Source organism: Carcharhinus amblyrhynchos, unplaced genomic scaffold (genome assembly GCF_965287045.1).
Source record: "Carcharhinus amblyrhynchos unplaced genomic scaffold, sCarAmb.v2.hapA chromosome_1281, whole genome shotgun sequence".
Lineage (NCBI taxonomy): Eukaryota > Metazoa > Chordata > Chondrichthyes > Carcharhiniformes > Carcharhinidae > Carcharhinus > Carcharhinus amblyrhynchos.
The window spans coordinates 8,710-27,930 of record NW_027651021.1 but is presented as its reverse complement, the minus strand read 5'-3'; the positions used below and the strand labels follow the sequence as shown (position 1 = coordinate 27,930).

Sequence of the window (19,221 nt, the reverse complement as noted above, 5' to 3'; positions counted from 1 at the left end):
TCTCCAGGCCTGAGAGACATACCCAAACTAGGCCCAGGCCTGAGAGACATACCCAAACTAGGCCCCAGGCCTGAGAGACGTACCCAAACTAGGCCTCAGGCCTGAGAGACATACCCAAACTCGGCCTCAGGCCTGAGAGACATACCCAAACTAGGCCCCAGGCCTGAGAGACATACCCAAACTAGGCCCCAGGCCTGAGAGACGTACCCAAACTAGGCCTCAGGCCTGAGAGACATACCCAAACTAGGCCCCAGGCCTGAGAGACATACCCAAACTAGGCCCCAGGCCTGAGAGACGTACCCAAACTAGGCCCCAGGCCTGAGAGACATACCCAAACTAGGCCCCAGGCCTGAGAGACATACCCAAACCAGGCCTCAGGCGTAAATGACAGACACAAACCAGGCCATAGCCCTGAGAGACAGAAACAAACCAGGCCTCAGGCCTGAGAAATATACTCAAACTAGACCTCAGGCCCAATAGACAAACACAAACCAGGCTTCAGACCTACGAGACATATCCAAACTAGGTCTTAGGCCTGTGTGACATACCGAACCCAGGCCCCAAGCCTGAGAGACATCAGCACTGACCCTCCCACAGTGCGGCACTCCCTCGGCACCGACCCTCCCACAGTGCGGCGCTCCCCTCAGCACCGACCCTCTGAGAGATTCCCACTGACACACAGAGAGTGCAATGTGCCCAGAATTGTTTTTGTTTGTGATTACCTTCAGGCTGTCTATTTGCTTTTATGCATCCACAGGTTCCTGGAGATCGAACAACCCAAACTGAGTAAAGCGCTGCGTATCACGGCCTTCAGTTACCCGTTTGTCTTTGACAACATCCCCCTCTTTTTCCGGGTAAGGGAACTGCTCCCCATCTACAAAGCAGACCGTTCATAGAGTACATAGATTTGATTTATCATTGTCACAGGTATTGGGATACAGTGAAAAGTCTTGTTTCTTGCGCGCTATACAGACAAAGCAGATAGAGGTGTGTAAGATGTTGAGAGGTATAGATAGGGTGGATTCTCAGAGGCTATTTCCCAGGGATGAAATGGTCGCTACGAGAGGACACAGGTTTAAGGTGCTGGGGAGCAGGTACACAGGGGATGTCAGGGGTAAGTTTTTCACTCAGAGGGAGAGTGGAACTGGTGGTGGTGGTGGAGGCGAACTCGCTGGGGTCTTTCAAGAGACTTCTGGATGAGTGCGTGGGATTTAACGGGTTAGAGATAGGCCTGGGAGGTATGATCGGCGCAACTTGTGGGCCGAAGGGCCTGTTTGTGCTGTAGCGCTCTACGTTAATACAAAGAACAGCATGGCTCGTGGGACGGGACACCTTCATCGCTCAGTGTGGCCGCTCAGCCCTTCTCTCCTATCCCCTCTCTCCACAGCTCACGCTCTGCTGGGGGGAAGACTGCAGCCAGAATGACGCTGTGCCCGCTCACTACCACCACCTGGTGTTTGCCTTCCTCACCTGCTTCCTGTTTGCCTCCCACCTCCCAGAACGCCTGGCTCCCGGCTGCTTTGACTATATCGGTGAGTGGGAGGGCACGGAGGCGATGGGGGATTGGGGGGGGGGGTGGGGTAGTGGCGGTGGGCAAGGGGGGGTGGGGGGGTTTGGCAGAGGAGAGGGCGGAGATCGGCATCATGGTTTCACCGTCAGCCGTCCCACCAACCTTTGACCTCTGGCCCATCGAGAAGGCGCTAAGTCCACACTAACTTCATTGCAGTGTCAATGTCAGCCTCACTTGTCACACTCATAAATAAACTTCTTAAAAATCCAGAATTCAACCGAGACCTTGAGTTCTTACGTCGCTGTGTGGGCTCTGTGGGGTCATGATTGTGGAGATGCCGGCGTTGGACTGGGTTAAACACGGTAAGAAGTCTTAACAACACCGGGTTAGAGTTCAACAGGTTTATTTGGTAACACGAGCTTTCGGAGCACTGCTCCTTCATCAGGTGGTGGGGAGTTGTGTTCACAAACAGGGCGAATACAGACACAAACTCAATTTACAGAATGTGTCACACTCTCTGTAACCCCCACGACTTGCCTGGGTTTGTAATATCTCACTAACTGTCCTGTCTGGAGACAATACCCATCTGTGCTTAACCCTCTCTTCACTCACATTATCTGTACCTCTAAGACTTGATTACCTGTAAAGTCTCGCATTCCGACCATTATTTTGTAAATTGAGTTTGTGTCTGTCTCTGCCCTGTTTGTGAACAGAACTCCTCACTCACCTGATGAAGGAGTAGCGCTCCAAAAGCTCGTGCGTTTACAACCAAATAAACCTGTTGGACTTTAACCTGGTGTTGTGAGACTTCCTCCTGTCACATGTAGGCCAGACCGGGGGTAAGGACGGCAGATTTCCTTCCCTAAAGGGAACCAGATGGGTTGTTACGACAATGGGTCATCAGTAGATTCTTAATTCCAGATCCTGGTTTTGGCATTAGGATGAGCATAAATGTGTTTCGATTGGGATTCAAGTGACACACTAGGAGGCCTTTTACTAAAAAATATTTACTTAAGGACGTAGGGCAGCACAGTGGGGTTAGCCCTGCTGCCTCACAGCGCCAGGGACTCTGGTTCAATTCCCGGCTTGGGTCACTGTCTGTGTGGAGTCTGCACATTCTCCCGTGTCTGCGTGGGTTTCCTCCGGGTGCTTCAGTTTCCTCCCACAGTCCAAAGATGTGTAGGTTAGGGGTGGATTGGCCATGCTAAATTGTCCCTTGTGTCCAAAGATGTGTAGGTTAGGTGGGATTAGCCATGCTAAATTGTCCCTTAGTGTCCAAAGATGTGTAGATTAGGGGATTGGCCATGGTAAATTGTCCCTTAGTGTCCAAAGATGTGTAGATTAGGGGGATTGGCCATGGTAAATTGTCCCTTAGTGTCCAAAGATGTGTAGGTTAGGGGGATTAGCAATGTAAATATGTGTGGGTTAGGGGTTGGAATGGGTGAAATGATGCTCTCTCAGGGAATCAATGAAGACTCGATGGGCCGAATATCCTCCTTCTGCACTATAGGGATTGAATTCTCTGAAAATTACTACTATTTCGCTTTGAGTAACAGAGGACACCAGTTACAGACAATCAGGCACCGACAAAATCCTGAAAAGGAATGTGATTGAAACTTTGATCTGATTTATTATTGTCACCTGTATTGGGATACAGTGAAAAGTATTGTTTCTTGCGCGCTATACAGACAAAGCATACCGTTCATAGAGAAGGAAAGGAGAGGGTGCAGAATGTAGTGTTACAGTCACAGCGAGGGTGTAGAGAAAGATCAACTTAATGCGAGGTAGGTCCATTCAACAGTCTGACAGCAGCAGGGAAGAAGCTGTTCTCGAGTTGGTTGGTATGTGACCTCAGACTTTGTATCTTTTTCCTGACGGACAAAGCATACCGTTCATAGAGTACATAGATTTGATTTATTATTGCCACATGTACTGAGATACAGTGAAAAGTATTGTTCCTTGCACGCTATACAGACAAAGCATACCATTCATAGAGGACATAGATTTGATTTGTTATTGTCACATGTATTGGGATACAGTGAAAAATATTGTTTGTTGCGCATATACAGACAAAGCATACCATTCATACAGAAGGAAAGGAGAGGGTGCAGAATGTAGTGTTACAGTCATAGCTAGGGTGTAGAGAAAGATCAACTTAATGTGAGGTAGGTCCATTCAAATGTCATTTCTTGAAGGCACAGTGCTGCCACCACTGGTGAGGAGGGTGTAACTGCAGTGTGACATGTTTACATAGGTTTTGCCCATATTAGAAGAGGAACTGGGCCACGGGACCCGCCTCTGTCTCTCTCTCCCTCTCTAACCCGGTTGATTGGTGTTTTTGCAGGTCATAGCCACCAGCTGTTCCACATCTGCGCCGTGCTGGGCACCCACTTCCAGCTGGAGGCCATTGTCACGGACATGTCTCATCGCCACGCCTGGCTGTCGGCCAACACGCCACTGCCCTCCTTCGGGGGCACGCTGGGGGTCACGGCGGTCTCCGTCCTCCTCAACCTCCTGATCATCGGCGCCTTCGTGCTGCTCCTGCTCTGGTCGCCCAGTTCTTCGCCCTTCCTCCAGAGTAACTGCCCCAAGCAGAAGAGGGAGTGAGACCCCATTAATAACGCCCCCCCCCACCCCCCCCAGCCTGCGCGTGCGTCCCCCACCGACTAATAACCATCCACCACATTCCCCCCCTCCCCTCTGTGGGGTGCCAGAAAGATGTCTCACCCCCCCCCCCCACTCCCCTCCAGGACCACCAGGGGGCAGTTGTGAGACCGTCCCCCACCCCACCCACCTGCCCCTCCAACAGGACTCGCCCACATTTTCCCCTCTTCTGTCCCCACCCCCAAATTTCCCACACTCCCGTTGGGTGTTCGTTCGATTGGTCAGGCCTCGTTGATAGAATTTGACCCCCCCCCTCTCCTCCTCTGTCAACCCCAATGACCCTACCCCAAAATTATCCCGGAGTCTCCTCCCCACCCTCCCAACCTCACTCAGTCACAGACGCTCCAGGCCTGGGTGGGTGGGGGTGGGGTTGGGGGTGGGGGGAGTAGCGGGGAGCTGCACATCTCCACTAGAGGGCGACACGGTGACCCTACTCCCCCCTCACGCACCCCCACCCCCACACCTCTGAGAGGCGGCCCTATCGCGGGATGGATCTGACTGATTTTTGTCTTGTCCATTTTGGGGGGGGGGTAAAGCTTCAAAGGGGCTGAATGGCCTCCCCCCAATCACTCTCTCAGACTCACCTATGCTAACCCCAGTTACCTAGCCTTGAGGGGCCGAATGGCCTCCCCGTATCGCTCTCTCAGTCTCACCTATGCTAACCCAGTCGCCTAGCCCAAGGGGCCGAATGGCCTCCCGTATCACTCTCTCAGTCTCACCTATGCTAACCCCAGTTACCTAGTCTTGAGGGGCCGAATGGCCTCCCCGTATCGCTCTCTCAGTCTCACCTACGCTAACCCCAGTCACCACCTCATCTTGAGACTCTCAAACGCTTGTCTGCTTAACACCCACCTTCCTCCCCCCACCCCCTCCACCCCCCACCCCCCCCCACCCCCGGTTATCGCCTCTAACCCCACCTGACGGCCCCCCGTCCCCCCCAGACAGTCTGTCAGCGTCTAGACGTCTGGCGCGCTTGGGGTCTCAGTCAGTCGAACGTGGGAGATTCACGGGTGTCCCGACACACCCCAATGCCCAGTTGGCACCCACCACGTTCTCGTGCCCTCCCCCTCCGCTGCCCGCAGCACCCCCCCTGCACAACCCTCCCCACCTCCCACCTCCAGAGGGGGAGAATTTATCAGGCGCCGCCCACCGAGGGAGAGCCTCCCTCCACCGCCCGGACTAGCGTCATTCCCGCGGTGCCCTCTCGACCATCCCTCCGTCATATCAGTTCCTCTAACCCCCCCCCCCCCACCGAACTCCCGTGTCTCCCCTCCGCACCTTCTTAAAACCTTCCTAACGCTGCGCGGCGACCAGCAAAACTGACCCAGAGGCCGTTTCGCTCAACGCAAACTAACCGATCTCGTAGATTGTCGTTCGCCGGAGAGGAGACGGACAAAAGAGGCGACGGTTGGCGTGTTTTCTGAGCCCGAGCGCCAAACTTGACGAGGGGTTCGGTACCTCCCCCCCCCACCCCCCAAACCCCTGCATCCACCTCGTAAAGGTCCATGGAGGTTTGCGGGGGGGGGGGGGGACGTATCTTCCCTTTGTGCGGAGGAAGAGAAACTGGGATTGTTCCCCATCGGAGCAGAGGGGGGAGATTTAATCGAGGCATTCGCGATCACAGAGTGAGGGGGTTTTGGATGGAGGGACACAGACTGACTGGGGGAAGGGGAGGGGGAGGGGAGGGGGAGAATGTAGACGGAAACGCGTTGAGTTGTTGTGATCTGGAAGGTGCTGCCTGATTGGGAGCAGGTTGAAGAGGAACTTTCAAAAGTTGGGGGGGTAAGAAACTGGATAAATAATCTAAAGAAGTGGTGGGCGGGGTGGGGGGAGGAATTGTAGAGATACTGAGGGGAGGCGGAGAAGAGAAGTGGAGGTGGAGGTGGGGGGGGAAGGCTGGGGGCAAATTGGACATCTCTTTCCAAGGGCTAGCACAGATGGGCTAAAAGGCCTGAAGGCAGCACTGCTAACCCACGGTGCCAACCGTTGTGCCCGGATTGCCCCTCAGCGCGCAGAGATGTGCAGGAATGGGGCGGATCGGTCGTGGAGAGGGCATTGGGGAAAGATTGGGCCGGGGTTGGACGCTCTGTCGGTGAGACGGTACAGCCCTTGAGGGGCTGAGTGGCCTCCTTCTGCACTGGAGGGTCAGGCTCGGAATTCCTCCCTGGGGATGGAGATGGATGTTGACCATCTCTGACCGTCTCCCATCCTCTGTTCCGAGTGGCGGACCTGGCGGCCGCAGATCTCCTCGAGGAATCACAGACACGGCGGTTTAACCCTCCCACTGCGCGCCCGCAAAAACACAAAGCGAGAAGAACCCTCCGGAATAAAACCTGTAATAAAAATTTAATCCTAACAACACCTTTCTCTCTCTCTTTGCTTGTGACTCGATGGGCCGAACGATCTGCCTCTCCACCGGTTTTCTGCGTCCTTTCGGTCCCTGGGAGGGGGTTTTAGTTCAGACAGGAGGGGGCAGCACGGTCAGTACAGGCTCGGAGGGGCCGAAGGGCCTGTTCCTGTGCCGGAATTCTCTTTGTTCTTGGAGGAATTCTGTGAGCTGAGAAGGGGTGCAGACTTGATGGGCCAAATGGCCTCCTTATGCACTGTGGGATTTCAGTCATAGCGCCCCCAGTGGCGAGGAGGAGGATATGTGTCCATCACAGTGGACATGAGGAGGATATATTCCAGTCACAGTGTCCCCTGGTGGTGAGGAGGAGGATATATGTCCATCACAGTGGACATGAGGAGGATATATTCCAGTCACAGCATCCCCTGGTGGCGAGGAGGATATATGTCCATCATAGTGGACACAAGGAGGATATATTCCAGTCACAGTGTCCCCTGGTGGTGAGGAGGATATATGTCCATCACAGTGGACACAAGGAGGATATATTCCAGTCACAGTGTCCCCTGGTGGTGAGGAGGAGGATATATGTCCATCACCGTGGACATGAGGAGGATATATTCCGGTCACAGCATCCCCTGGTGGTGAGGAGGAGGATTTATGTCCATCACCGTGGACATGAGGAGGATATATTCCAGTCACAGTGTCCCCTGGTGGTGAGGAGGAGGATATATGTCCATCACAGTGGACATGAGGAGGATATATTCCAGTCACAGCATCCCCTGGTGGTGAGGAGGAGGATATATGTCCATCACCGTGGACATGAGGAGGATATATTCCAGTCACAGTGTCCCCTGGTGGTGAGGAGGAGGATTTATGCCCATCACAGTGGACACGAGGAGGATGTATTCCGGTCACAGCATCCCCTGGTGGCGAGGAGGAGGATGTATCGCTGTGATAGCAGCACCACCTGCACCCCACCCCCCCGGGGCGGCGAGGAGAATAGATTTCAGTCACTGTGCCCCCTGGTGATGAGGAGGGTATAGTGCAGTCACAGTGCCCCCTAGGCACAAGGAGGATGATATATTTGAGTCACAGCACCCCAGTTTGGAGGGTAGGCCTAATGAGGAAAGGTCTTTTCTCTTCAGAGTGGAGGAGGATGAGAGACGACTTAATAGAGGTTTATAAGATGATGAGGGAGGATTGATAGAGTGGACGTGCCGAGACTATTTCCTTGGGTGGATGTAGCTGTTTCTAGGGAGCATAACTATAAGGTGGGAGATATAGGAGGGATGTCCGAGGTAGATTCTTTACTCAGAGAGTGGTTGGGTTGTGGAATACACTGCCTGCTGTGATACTGGAGTCGGACACTTTAGGAACTTTCAAGCAGTTATCGGATAGACACATGGAGCACCCCAGAATGATAGGGAGTGGGATCGACTGATCTTGGGTTCGGACATAGCTCGGAACAACATCGAGGGGCCGAAGGGCCTGCACTGTGCTGTAATGTTCTATGTTCGATGTTCTAGCACCCCCTAGTGGCGAGGAGGAGGCTATAGTTCAGTCACAGCGCCCCCTGGTGCTGAAGATGAGGATATAATGATCTGGAGTGTCCAAAGAGCCTGAGGAAGGGGCTCCCACTTGGTTTTGGGGGGCTCAGTGCAGCTCAAGGTGGGATTTGAGTTTCTGTTCCTGGTCATGGCTGACCTCTCCAGGCCGGATCACCCTGAGACCTCACCTGTTTCAGCGGGGATAGCTGAAGGGCAAAGATTGACTGGGACACTTGGGGAGGAAGTCCTATTTCTTGATCATGGGATCATTTTTCATCCACCCAGGGAGAACTGGGATGGGGGACGGAGCGGGGAGGAGGATATGGAAAGTCATTGTGATCTAGGAGGGAACTTTACCAAAAGGGGCAATTGGATAAATACCCCACTATGACTTCAGGAAGTGTAAAGGAGAACATGCCCCGTCTACATCAATGGGGACGAAGTAGAAAGGGTCGAGAGCTTCAAGTTTTTAGGTGTCCAGATCACCAACAACCTGTCCTGGTCCCCCCCCTCCATGGATTGGCCATGCTAAATTGTCCCTTAATGTCCAAAGATGTGCAGGTTAGGGTGGATTGGCCATGCTAAATTGTCCCTTAGTGTCCAAAGATGTGCAGATTAGGGTGGATTGGCCATGCTAAATTGTCCCTTAGTGTCCAAAGATGTGTAGGTTAGGGTGGATTGGCCATGCTAAATTCCCCCTTGATGTCCAAAGATGTGTAGGTTAGGGTGGATTGGCCATGCTAAATTCCCCCTTGATGTCCAAAGATGTGTAGGTTAGGGTGGATTGGCCGTGCTAAATTGTCCCTTAGTGTCCAAAGATGTGTAGGTTAGGGTGGATTGGCCATGCTAAATTGTCCCTTAGTGTCTAAAGATGTGTAGGTTAGGGTGGATTGGCCATGCTAAATTGTCCCCTTAGTGTCCAAAGATGTGTAGGTTAGGGTGGATTTTCACAGCAACTTCACTGCAGTGTTAATGTAAGCCTTGGTTGTGACACTCACACTCAGGTTAACAGAAAAGCGGCTGACACTCAGAACTAGATTAGCCGCCACCCGCCCGACAGAGGCACTCCGGCTGCAGAAGTCATCCCCCTGCCCCCTCCCCCCACACGCCCCCGAGCCCCCTCTCCCCCCCCTCCCTCCCTCCCCAGCACATCTGCTCCACAGTTCCCCGAGTGTTGACACAAACCGCAATAAATGATGCTGACAGATTGTCAGTCTCCGGCAAGGCGAAAGGAGGGAGGGGGGGAGCTGGGGTAAACGAGGTTGGGGGAAGTATGTTTTGCAGTGGACCTAATCCTAGAACAAACGCAGCAGAGGGCTGCAAATATTGACTCTCTATTCAAGTCCTCCTCAGTATCGGCCTGGACAATTTCGACAATACTTTCGGTAATAATACGGACTCCAAAGTCAATAATAATTTCCCCCCTGCGCCATCTGTGTGTGCCTCACTTCCTCAGCTGTGTAGCGAGGAAGGAACTGCTTTTTATACTCAACCCTTATCTCTTCAAGATTTGCCAAACGGCCCACCAGCCATAGAGTCATAGAGGAGATCCCTCGGCACCGACCCTCCCACAGTGCGGCGCTCCCTCAGCACCGACCCTCCCCACAGTGCGGCGCTCCCTCGGCACCGACCCTCCCACAGTGCGGCGCTCCCTCAGCACCCACCCTCCCACAGTGCGGCGCTCCCTCAGCACCGACCCTCCCACAGTGCGGCGCTCCCTCGGCACCGACTCTCCCACAGTGCGGTGCTCCCTCGGCACCGACCCTCCCACAGTGCAGCGCTCCCTCGGCACCGACCCTCCCGCAGTGCGGCGCTCCCTCGGCACCGACCCTCCCGCAGTGCGGCGCTCCCTCGGCACCGACCCTCCCGCAGTGCGGCGCTCCCTCGGCACCGACCCTCCCGCAGTGCGGCGCTCCCTCGGCACCGACCCTCCCGCAGTGCGGCGCTCCCTCGGCACCGACCCTCCCACAGTGCGGCGCTCCCTCGGCACCCACCCTCCCACAGTGCGGCGCTCCCTCAGCACCGACCCTCCCCACAGTGCGGCGCTCCCTCAGCACCGACCCCCCCACAGTGCGGCGCTCCCTCGGCACCGACCCTCCCACAGTGCGGCGCTCCCTCAGCACCGACCCTCCCACAGTGCGGCGCTCCCTCGGCACTGACCCTCCCACAGTGCGGCGCTCCCTCGGCACCTACCCCCCCACAGTGCGGCGCTCCCTCGGCACCGACCCTCCCACAGTGCGGCGCTCCCTCGGCACCGACCCTCCCACAGTGCGGCACTCCCTCAGCACTGACCCACTGACAGCTCGGGTCACTGTCTGTGTGGAGTCTGCACATTCTCCCCGTGTCTGCGTGGGTTTCCTCCGGGTGCTCCGGTTTCCTCCCACAGTCTGAAAGATGAGCGGGTTAGGGTGGATTGGCCGTGTTAAATGCTCCCTTAGTGTCGGGGGAGTAGCGGGGTAAATATGTGACAGTTGTGCCTGGGTGGAATTCTGGTCGGTACAGATGCAATGGGCCGAATGGCCTCCTTTTGTGAGTCTATTATATGGGAAGAAGTGGGGGGGACACGATAGGGTGGAATCAGATATTGAATTCGATGATAAGCCAAGATCAAAATGTGTGGCAGAACGGTTTGGAAGGGCTGAATGGCCTCTTCCAGCATCTAGTGTCTATGTTTCTGTAATAAGGAAGTTCTGTGGTGCAATCAGTTTATTTTATGTAAAGAATCCGCCCCAGACGACCTGTCGAGATAACAGTCCCATGCCATAAAACTTGACAGGTGCAGTTTGCAGATATTTGCATAATTTTCGCAATAAACTGGCAAAAAAAAACATTTCCTCCAAGGCATTATTTCTTCTTGGAAGTCACAAACTACGTATGTACTTATTCTGTCATCATAACTATATCGAATTTCAGAATCAACACATATCCCTCATCTTAAAATGGATATATCAGAGTGTTACAGTGAGGGGTGTGGGGTATATCACAGTGTTACAGTGAGGGGTGTGGGATATATCAGAGTGTTACAGTGAGGGGTGTGGGGTATATCAGAGTGTTACAGTGAGGGGTGTGGGATATATCAGAGTGTTACAGTGAGGGGTGTGGGATATATCAGTGTTACACTGAGGGGTGTGGGGTATATCAGTGTTACACTGAGGGGTGTGGGATATATCGGTGTTACAGTGAGGGGTGTGGGGTATATCAGAGTGTTACAGTGAGGGGTGTGGGGTATATCAGAGTGTTACAGTGAGGGGTGTGGGTTATATCAGTGTTACAGTGAGGGGTGTGGGGTATATCAGTGTTACAGTGAGGGGTGTGGGGTATATCAGAGTGTTACAGTGAGGGGTGTGGGATATATCAGAGTGTTACAGTGAGGGGTGTGGGGTATATCAGAGCGTTACAGTGAGGGGTGTATCAGAGTGTTACAGTGAGGGGTGTGGGGTATATCAGAGTGTTACAGTGAGGGGTGTGGGATATATCAGAGTGTTACAGTGAGGGGTGTGGGGTATATCAGAGTGTTACAGTGAGGGGTGTGGGATATATCAGAGTGTTACAGTGAGGGGTGTGGGGTATATCAGAGCGTTACAGTGAGGGGTGTGGGATATATCAGAGTGTTACGGTGAGGGGTGTGGGATATATCAGAGTGTTACGGTGAGGGGTGTGGGATATATCAGAGTGTTACAGTGAGGGGTGTGGGATATATCAGAGTGTTACAGTGAGGGGTGTGGGATATATCAGAGTGTTACAGTGAGGGGTGTGGGGTATTTCAGAGTGTTACAGTGAGGGGTGTGGGGTATTTCAGAGTGTTACAGTGAGGGGTGTGGGGTATATCAGTGTTACAGTGAGGGGTGTGGGATATATCAGAGTGTTACGGTGAGGGGTGTGGGATATATCAGAGTGTTACAGTGAGGGGTGTGGGATATATCAGAGTGTTACAGTGAGGGGTGTGGGATATATCAGAGTGTTACAGTGAGGGGTGTGGGATATATCAGAGTGTTACAGTGAGGGGTGTGGGATATATCAGAGTGTTACAGTGAGGGGTGTGGGGTATATCAGAGCGTTACAGTGAGGGGTGTGGGGTATATCAAAGCGTTACAGTGAGGGGTGTGGGGTATATCAGAGTGTTACAGTGAGGGGTGTGGGATATATCAGAGTGTTACAGTGAGGGGTGTGGGGTATATCAGAGTGTTACAGTGAGGGGTGTGGGGTATATCAGAGTGTTACAGTGACGGGTGTATCAGAGTGTTACCGTGAGGGGTGTGGGGTATATCAGAGTGTTACAGTGAGGGGTGTGGCGTGTATCTGTATTATAGTGGGGGCTGTGGGCGGTAGGTTTCATTGAGGTTTGTAAATCAAACAGAATTTGCTATAACCTTTACACAAGAGCTAATTAGGATGCAACCTCATCAGCCAAATTTATGAGTTAGTTTCTGTTAATGACCAGGCGTTGCTCTGCCTCGGATAAAGCTGTTTGGTTTATTCAGCCCTGGGAGTGGCGATGGTTCTTCCAAGCTGATTCCCTCTGGTTTTCCTCCCCTCTCACTCATCCAGGCTTGCGAAGCGTGGTGGACTTGCTCTGGACTTGCCCCAACAGAGAAGGAAGTGGTGACCCAGTCAACCTTAGCGTTTTTGACCAGTGCCACTGGACAGAGAGAGCTCTCCGGCCACCCAAGTGCATCAACACCCGGGACAGCTAAGAGAAGTGTTTATCCCAGTACCGTGGACCATCCCCTCCATCCCCTGGATTGAGGTGGTTGTGGGGTTGGGGGGGGGGTGGTGGGGCGGGGGGTGGATGAACAACTGGAGAGGGTACTTGAGCAGCTGAATGCACCTGGGTGGTGACAGTGCCTTGGGCAACGATCGGGATGCTCGGTACGCAATGGTAGGGGATTTGTGTACATGGAATCCTGTTTTGGGGCAGGTCCTTGGATAGGCTGCTGTTGGGCGGGTGGGGGCGCAAGGCAAGATGCGACTGGAGGCTTGAGTATACTTTAAACCTTGTGGTTTGGACACCTTGGGGGCCAGCTAAAGGAAGGTGGAATTCAATTAACCCTGTGTCTTTGAACAGTGACCTGGGGGCAAGCTGAAGCAACTGGAATATCTGTAATCCTGTGACCTTTTCAGCACCCTGAACAGTTATCTGGAAGTCAGGAACATCTTGGACCCTCTGTTCTGTTCAGCACCTTGGACAGTCACCTGGGAGACTGGAACTCCTTGGACCCTCCGGTCTGTTCAGCACCTTGGACAGTTACCTGGGAGCCCGGTACACTTTGGACCCTCTGTCCTGTTCAGTACCCTGGACAGTTACCTGGGAGCCCCTCTGTCCTATTCAGCACCCTGGGCAGTTACCTCACCTGACGAAGGAACAGCGCTCTGAAAGCTTGTGGCGTTTACTCTGAAATAAACCTGTTGGACTTTAACCTGGTGTTGTGAGGCTTCTTATTGTGTTTACCCTCCAATGCTGGCATCTCCACATCAGAGTTACCTGGGAGCCAGGAACACCTTGGACTCTCTGTTCTGTTCAGCACCTTGGACAGTCACCTGGGAGCCTGGAGTTACTTGGGACCCGCTGTCCTTTTCAGCACCCTGGATAGTTACCATACAGAGCACCCTGGAGGCCGAGGTGAGGTGCTGAAGGGGGCTTGAATCGCCTGGGCTCTGTGTCCTTTTACAGCACCCTGGACAGTAGCTAAACAATCTTCTGAATCAGTGATTGAGCAGAGGTACGGGAGAGGGTCGAGGACACACTATACATCCCCCATCTTCCACCTCCCCCACCTCCCTCCCATTCTGGACATCCCTGTAAAGGGTAGCCCAAGCTCCAGCTTTTAGAAGTAGATTTTTCACTTACGAGGCATCAGTTCTCCATCCGGATACCTAGAACTCGCCGGTATTTGGATAAAGGATTTGCACAGTGCAGACTTGAGACAGAGAGAGAGAGAGAGGAAGAGAGAGAAGGAGATTCTGCGAGCCACTTTCATGCTCGCTTTTCAGATGCGTTTACCAGCAAGTCCGGATCTTCAGATTCTGCGAAAATGAAGCAAAGATGAACACGGGGCGCCGCGCTCTGAGAAAAACCACGCAGGCAGCATTCCGGGGATCCCAGTCGATCAAGAAATTTAGCGACAAGGGTTTGCCTCGCGTAACTTCGATCGCAGAGCCAGGAGGAAGCATAAAGGGATTTGTGCAGTGCCGCTGTGAATATCGGAAGAATTTCTCAGCCCCTGTTCGCTGTAAGGACGTGACTGCAGCTGCTCAAATTGGCACAGCAAGATCCCACAGGCAACGGCAAGGTAAAGGGCAGTCCAATCTGTGATTTTGCTTTTGATTAGATTTGATCTGATTTATTATTGTCATGTGTATTGGGATACAGTGAAAAGTATTGTTTCCTGCGCGCTGTACAGATAAAACACACCTTTCATAGAGAAGGAAAGGAGACGGTGCAGAATGTAGTGTTACAGTCACAGCGAGGGTGTAGAGAAAGATCAACTTAATGCGAGGTAGGTCCATTCAAAAGTCTGACAGCAGCAGGGAAGAAGCTGTTTTTGAATCGGTCGGTACGTGACTTTTGTATCTTCTTCAAGCTCGACAGACTGGAGGGGCTGATTGTGGACAAGTCCCCAGGACTGGATGGAATGCATCCGAGGGTTCTGAAAGAAATGGCGGAGGTGATAGTGGATGCCTTGGTGGTTATTTTCCAGACGTCGCTGGATTCTGGGGAAGTGCCGGAAGATTGGAAAACGGCTAATGTTACGCCATTGTTTAAGAAGGGTGCCAGGCAAAAGGCGGGGAATTATAGGCCGGTTAGTTTAACGTCTGTGGTAGGTAAAATGTTAGAATCTGTCATTAAGCAGGAAATTGCGAGGCATCTTGAAGGGAATTGCTTGATAGGGCGGACGCAACACGGTTTCATTAAAGGGAAGTCGTGTCTGACAAATTTACTGGAGTTCTATGAGGATGTGTCTAGGGCAGTGGATAGAGGAGAGCCGGTGGATGTGGTCTTTCTGGATTTTCAGAAGGCGTTTGACAAGGTACCTCACAAGAGGTTATTGCAGAAGGTCAGGGGACATGGAGTTGGGGGTAGGGTGTTAGCGTGGATAGAGGATTGGTTGTCAAATAGGAGGCAGAGAGTGGGGGTCAATGGGTGCTATTCGGATTGGCGGATGGTGACTAGTGGGGTGCCCCAGGGGTCAGTGCTGGGGCCTCAGCTATTTACCATTTATATAGATGATCTGGAGGAGGGAACCGAGTGCAGGGTGTCGAAATTTGCTGATGACACCAAGATTGGGGGAACGGCAAATTGTGCGGAGGGTGTGGAGAGTCTGCAGAAGGATCTAGATAGGCTGGGCGAATGGGCCAGGAAATGGCAAATGGAATTTAATGTTGGCAAGTGTGAGGTGGTCCACTTTGGTAGGAAGAATGGTAGGAAGGACTATTACTTACGTGGCGAAAAACTGCAGCAGGCGACGGTGCAGAGGGACCTCGGGGTCCTTGTGCATGAGTCGCAAAAACCCAGCTTGCAGGTGCAGCAGGTGGTCAGGAAGGCGAATGGGATGCTGGCCTTCATAGCGAGGGGGATTGAATATAAAAGTAGGGAGGTCTTGCTGCAGCTGTATAGGGCATTGGTGAGGCCGCAGCTGGAGTACTGTGTGCAGTTTTGGGCGCCGCACCTGCGCAAGGATATTTTGGCCCTGGAGGGAGTGCAGAGGAGGTTTACTAGGCTGATACCGGAGTTGAGGGGATTGAGCTATGAGGAGAGGCTGAATAAACTAGGCTTGTACTCGTTAGAGTTTAGAAGAATGAGGGGAGATCTCATTGAGACGTATAAGATGATGAATGGGATGGATAGGATAGAGGTGGAGAGACTCTTCCCGCTCAAAAAAGACAGTAGGACTAGGGGGCACAGCCTCAAGATAAAGGGGAGGCGGTTTAGAACAGAGTTGAGGAGGAACTTCTTCACTCAAAGGGTGGTGAATCTCTGGAATTCTCTGCCCGTTGAAGTGGTGGAGGCTGCCTCGCTAAATATTTTTAAGAAGCGGGTTGATGGGTTTTTGATAAGAGAAGGGATTGAGGGTTATGGGGAGAGGGCGGGAAAGTGGAACTGAGCCACGACAGATCAGCCATGATCTTATTGAATGGCGGGGCAGGCTCGAAGGGCTAGATGGCCTACTCCTGCTCCTATTTCTTATGTTCTTATGTTCTTATGTTAAGATGGAAGAAGGTGGAAGGGAGAATGTCCAGGGTGTGTGGGGTCTTTAATTATGCTGGCTGCTTTTCCCGAGGCAGCGGGAAGTGTAGACAGAGTCAGAGAGTCTGGCAACTTGTTCCAGACACTCACCACCCTCTGTGTGAGAAAATTGCCCCTGTGGACCCTTTTGTATCTCTCCCCTCTCACCTTAAACCTATGCCCTCTAGTTTTAGACTCCCCTACCTTTGGGAAAAGATATTGACTATCTATCTGACCTATGCACCTCATTATTTTATAGACCTCTATAAGATCACCCCTCAGCCTCCTACACTCCAGAGAAAAAAGTCCCAGTCTATCCAGCCTCTCCTTATAACTCAAACCATCAAGTCCTGGTAGCATCCTCGTAAATTCCTTCTGCACTCTTTCTAGTTTAATAATATCCTTTCTATAATAGGGTGACCAGAACTGTACACAGTATTCCAAGTATGGCCTTACCAATGTCTTGTACAACTTCAACAAGACGTCGCAACTCCTGTATTCAATGTTCTGACCGATGAAACCAAGCATGCCGAATGCCTTCTTCACCACTCTGTCCACCTGTGACTCCACTTTCAAGGAGCTATGAACCTGTACCCCGAGATCTCTTTGTTCTGTAACTCTCCCCAACGCCCTACCATTACCTGAATAAGTCCTGCCCTGGTTCGATCGACCAAAATGCATCACCTCGCATTTGTGTAAATTAAACTCCATCAGCCCACTGGCCCAATTGAACAAGATAATTGATCAAGAGTCAATGGATGGGAGGCTGGTTTGTGTGATAAATTGGGCCAAGTTCACAACCCTTTTGTATTTCCTTGCGATCTTGGGCAGGGCAGGAGCCCATACCAAGCTGTGATACAACCAGAAAGAATGCTTTCTATGGGACATCTGTAAAAGTTGGTGAGAGTTGTAGTGGACATGTCAAATTTCCTTAGTCTCCTGAGAAAGTAGAGGCGTTGGTGGGGCTTTAGTGATGTGGGATAAATATTAGTCACCACTCCCCAACTTTGCCCTCCTTTGGTCTGGTTCTGTGAGATATCCACCTTGGAGAATGGACAAGGGGAGGGGTGGTCTTAGTGGAATGTAGCAGAGACTTTGGTATCGGTGGCTGTTGCAATAATAACCTGTGACTGATTGCTCTCAACCTAAGGTTGCTTTCGCTTGGCTCAACCATGAGTGGCTGGGATCTTGACCACGGTGTAAATGACAGCTACTGGGAGGTGAACGGCACGTCGTTCCTGGATTTGGATGGCTTTGGCGATTTGGGAGACATCTACATGGCGTTGCGAGTCACCATCGTGCTGATGTACTCCATGGTGTGCGCCGTGGGCCTTGTGGGGAACGCCCTGGTCCTGTACCTCAACCGGGGGATCCGGGGGCCGAACGGCTGCACCGTCGATGTCTTCGTCACCAACCTGGCCCTCACCGACCTCCAGTTCGTGCTGGCGCTGCCCTTCTGGGCGGCGGAGGTGGCCCTCGACCACGCCTGGCCCTTTGGCGACGCAGCCTGCAAGCTGGTCCTCTTCGCCACCTTGCTGAACGCCTACGCCAGCGTCTTCTTCCTCACCGCCATGAGTGTCTGCCGCTACCGGGTGGTGGTCCGAGCCCCCAGGCCGGGCAGGGCTCCCTGCGCAGCCCGCAGGGCGAAATGGGCCAGCCTTGCCATCTGGCTGATGGCCATCGGTGCCAGCTTGACCCCAGCCATCTATTCCAAGACGGTCGCCATACACAACAAGGAGTTCTGCATCCAGAAATTCCCAGAGGGACAATACCTCTTGGCTCTCCAGCACATCCAGAAGATCGCATTGTCTTTTGTCATTCCCTTGGTGATCATCTCCGTGTCTTACCTGTTGCTAATAAACTTCCTCCGGCGCCACACAATAAATGGCGGCAGTCGGAAAAGGCAATCCAAAGTCAACAGGTCCATCCTGATTTTGGTTCTTTCCTTCTTCCTCTGTTGGCTCCCGAACCATGTCATAACCTGCTGGGGAGTGTTGGTGAAACTGGAACTGGTCCATTGGAACAGGGGGTACTACATCAGTCAAGCCTACATCCACCCACTCACCATCTGCCTGGCGCACGCCAACAGTTGCCTCAACCCCGTCATCTACAGCCTCATGAGGAGGGAATTCCGGGAATCCCTGAAGAGCCTCTGCAGGAAGATCTCCAGGGGTTACACCTGGGTGGGCCTCACCCACGGCCGACAGCGGGGCAGGGAGCGACAGGAGGGCAGCTCGGGGACCGTGGCGCTGCGCCAGATGGAGCGGCCACCGGACTCCGACTGCCCGGACGGGAGAGGCACCACGATGCCAGCCACCACCTCCAGTCTCTTGCAGGCCAGCTGAGCAACGCTGGCACCATACCAGGCCAGAGGATGCCCGACGTGTGTGCGGATGGCATCTCTCGCTCAGTTAAATGGAATCTACAGGCCGTTCAGCCCCTCTGCTGGGGTTTCTGCCCCACACAAATCTCCACCCACTTATCCCCCCTCTTCATCTCACCCCTGTTCCCCCAATCCTTCCCTTCCACCGACATTTTATCCAGTTTCACCCCACTTCAATGCGATCCACCTCCCCCACTGCCCACCGTGGGAGCGAGTCCCACACTCTCCCCCCACTCCCCCCGTGGGAGTGAGTCCCACATTCTCCCCCAATCCCCCCGTGGGAGCGAGTCCCACATTCTCCCCCACTGCCCACCATGGGAGCGAGTCCCACATTCTCCCCCAATCCCCCCGTGGGAGCAAGTCCCACATTCTCCCCCCACTCCCCCCGTGGGAGCGAGTCCCACATTCTCCCCCCACTCCCCCCATGGGAGCGAGTCCCACATTCTCCCCCCACTCCCCCCATGGGAGCGAGTCCCACATTCTCCCCCCACTCCCCCCCCGTGGGAGCGAGTCCCACATTCTCCCCCCACTCCCCCCATGGGAGCG

General features: G+C 53.3%; 2 protein-coding genes across 2 annotated transcripts; both read left to right on the top strand.

Moving 5' to 3' along the window:
- Positions 1 to 757: 757 nt before the first annotated feature.
- On the top strand, positions 758 to 4,141 carry LOC145340681 (membrane progestin receptor delta-like; the record flags this gene model as incomplete). The annotated part of the gene is made up of 3 exons (XM_080185144.1): positions 758 to 854; positions 1,388 to 1,532; positions 3,855 to 4,141. Coding segments are annotated over 3 exons (505 nt in total), but the record flags the coding sequence as incomplete, so codon positions are not given.
- Positions 4,142 to 17,464: 13,323 nt separating this feature from the next.
- On the top strand, positions 17,465 to 18,637 carry LOC145340680 (relaxin-3 receptor 1-like). The gene has a single exon (XM_080185143.1). The coding sequence runs from the start codon at positions 17,465 to 17,467 to the stop codon at positions 18,635 to 18,637; it is 1,173 nt and encodes a 390-aa protein (XP_080041269.1).
- The last annotated feature ends 584 nt before the right edge of the window (positions 18,638 to 19,221 follow it).

Bases quoted from the DNA above. Each gene is read 5' to 3' on its own strand.
- LOC145340680 (XM_080185143.1), top strand. From the start codon at position 17,465: ATGAGTGGCTGGGATCTTGACCACGGTGTAAATGACAGCTACTGGGAG.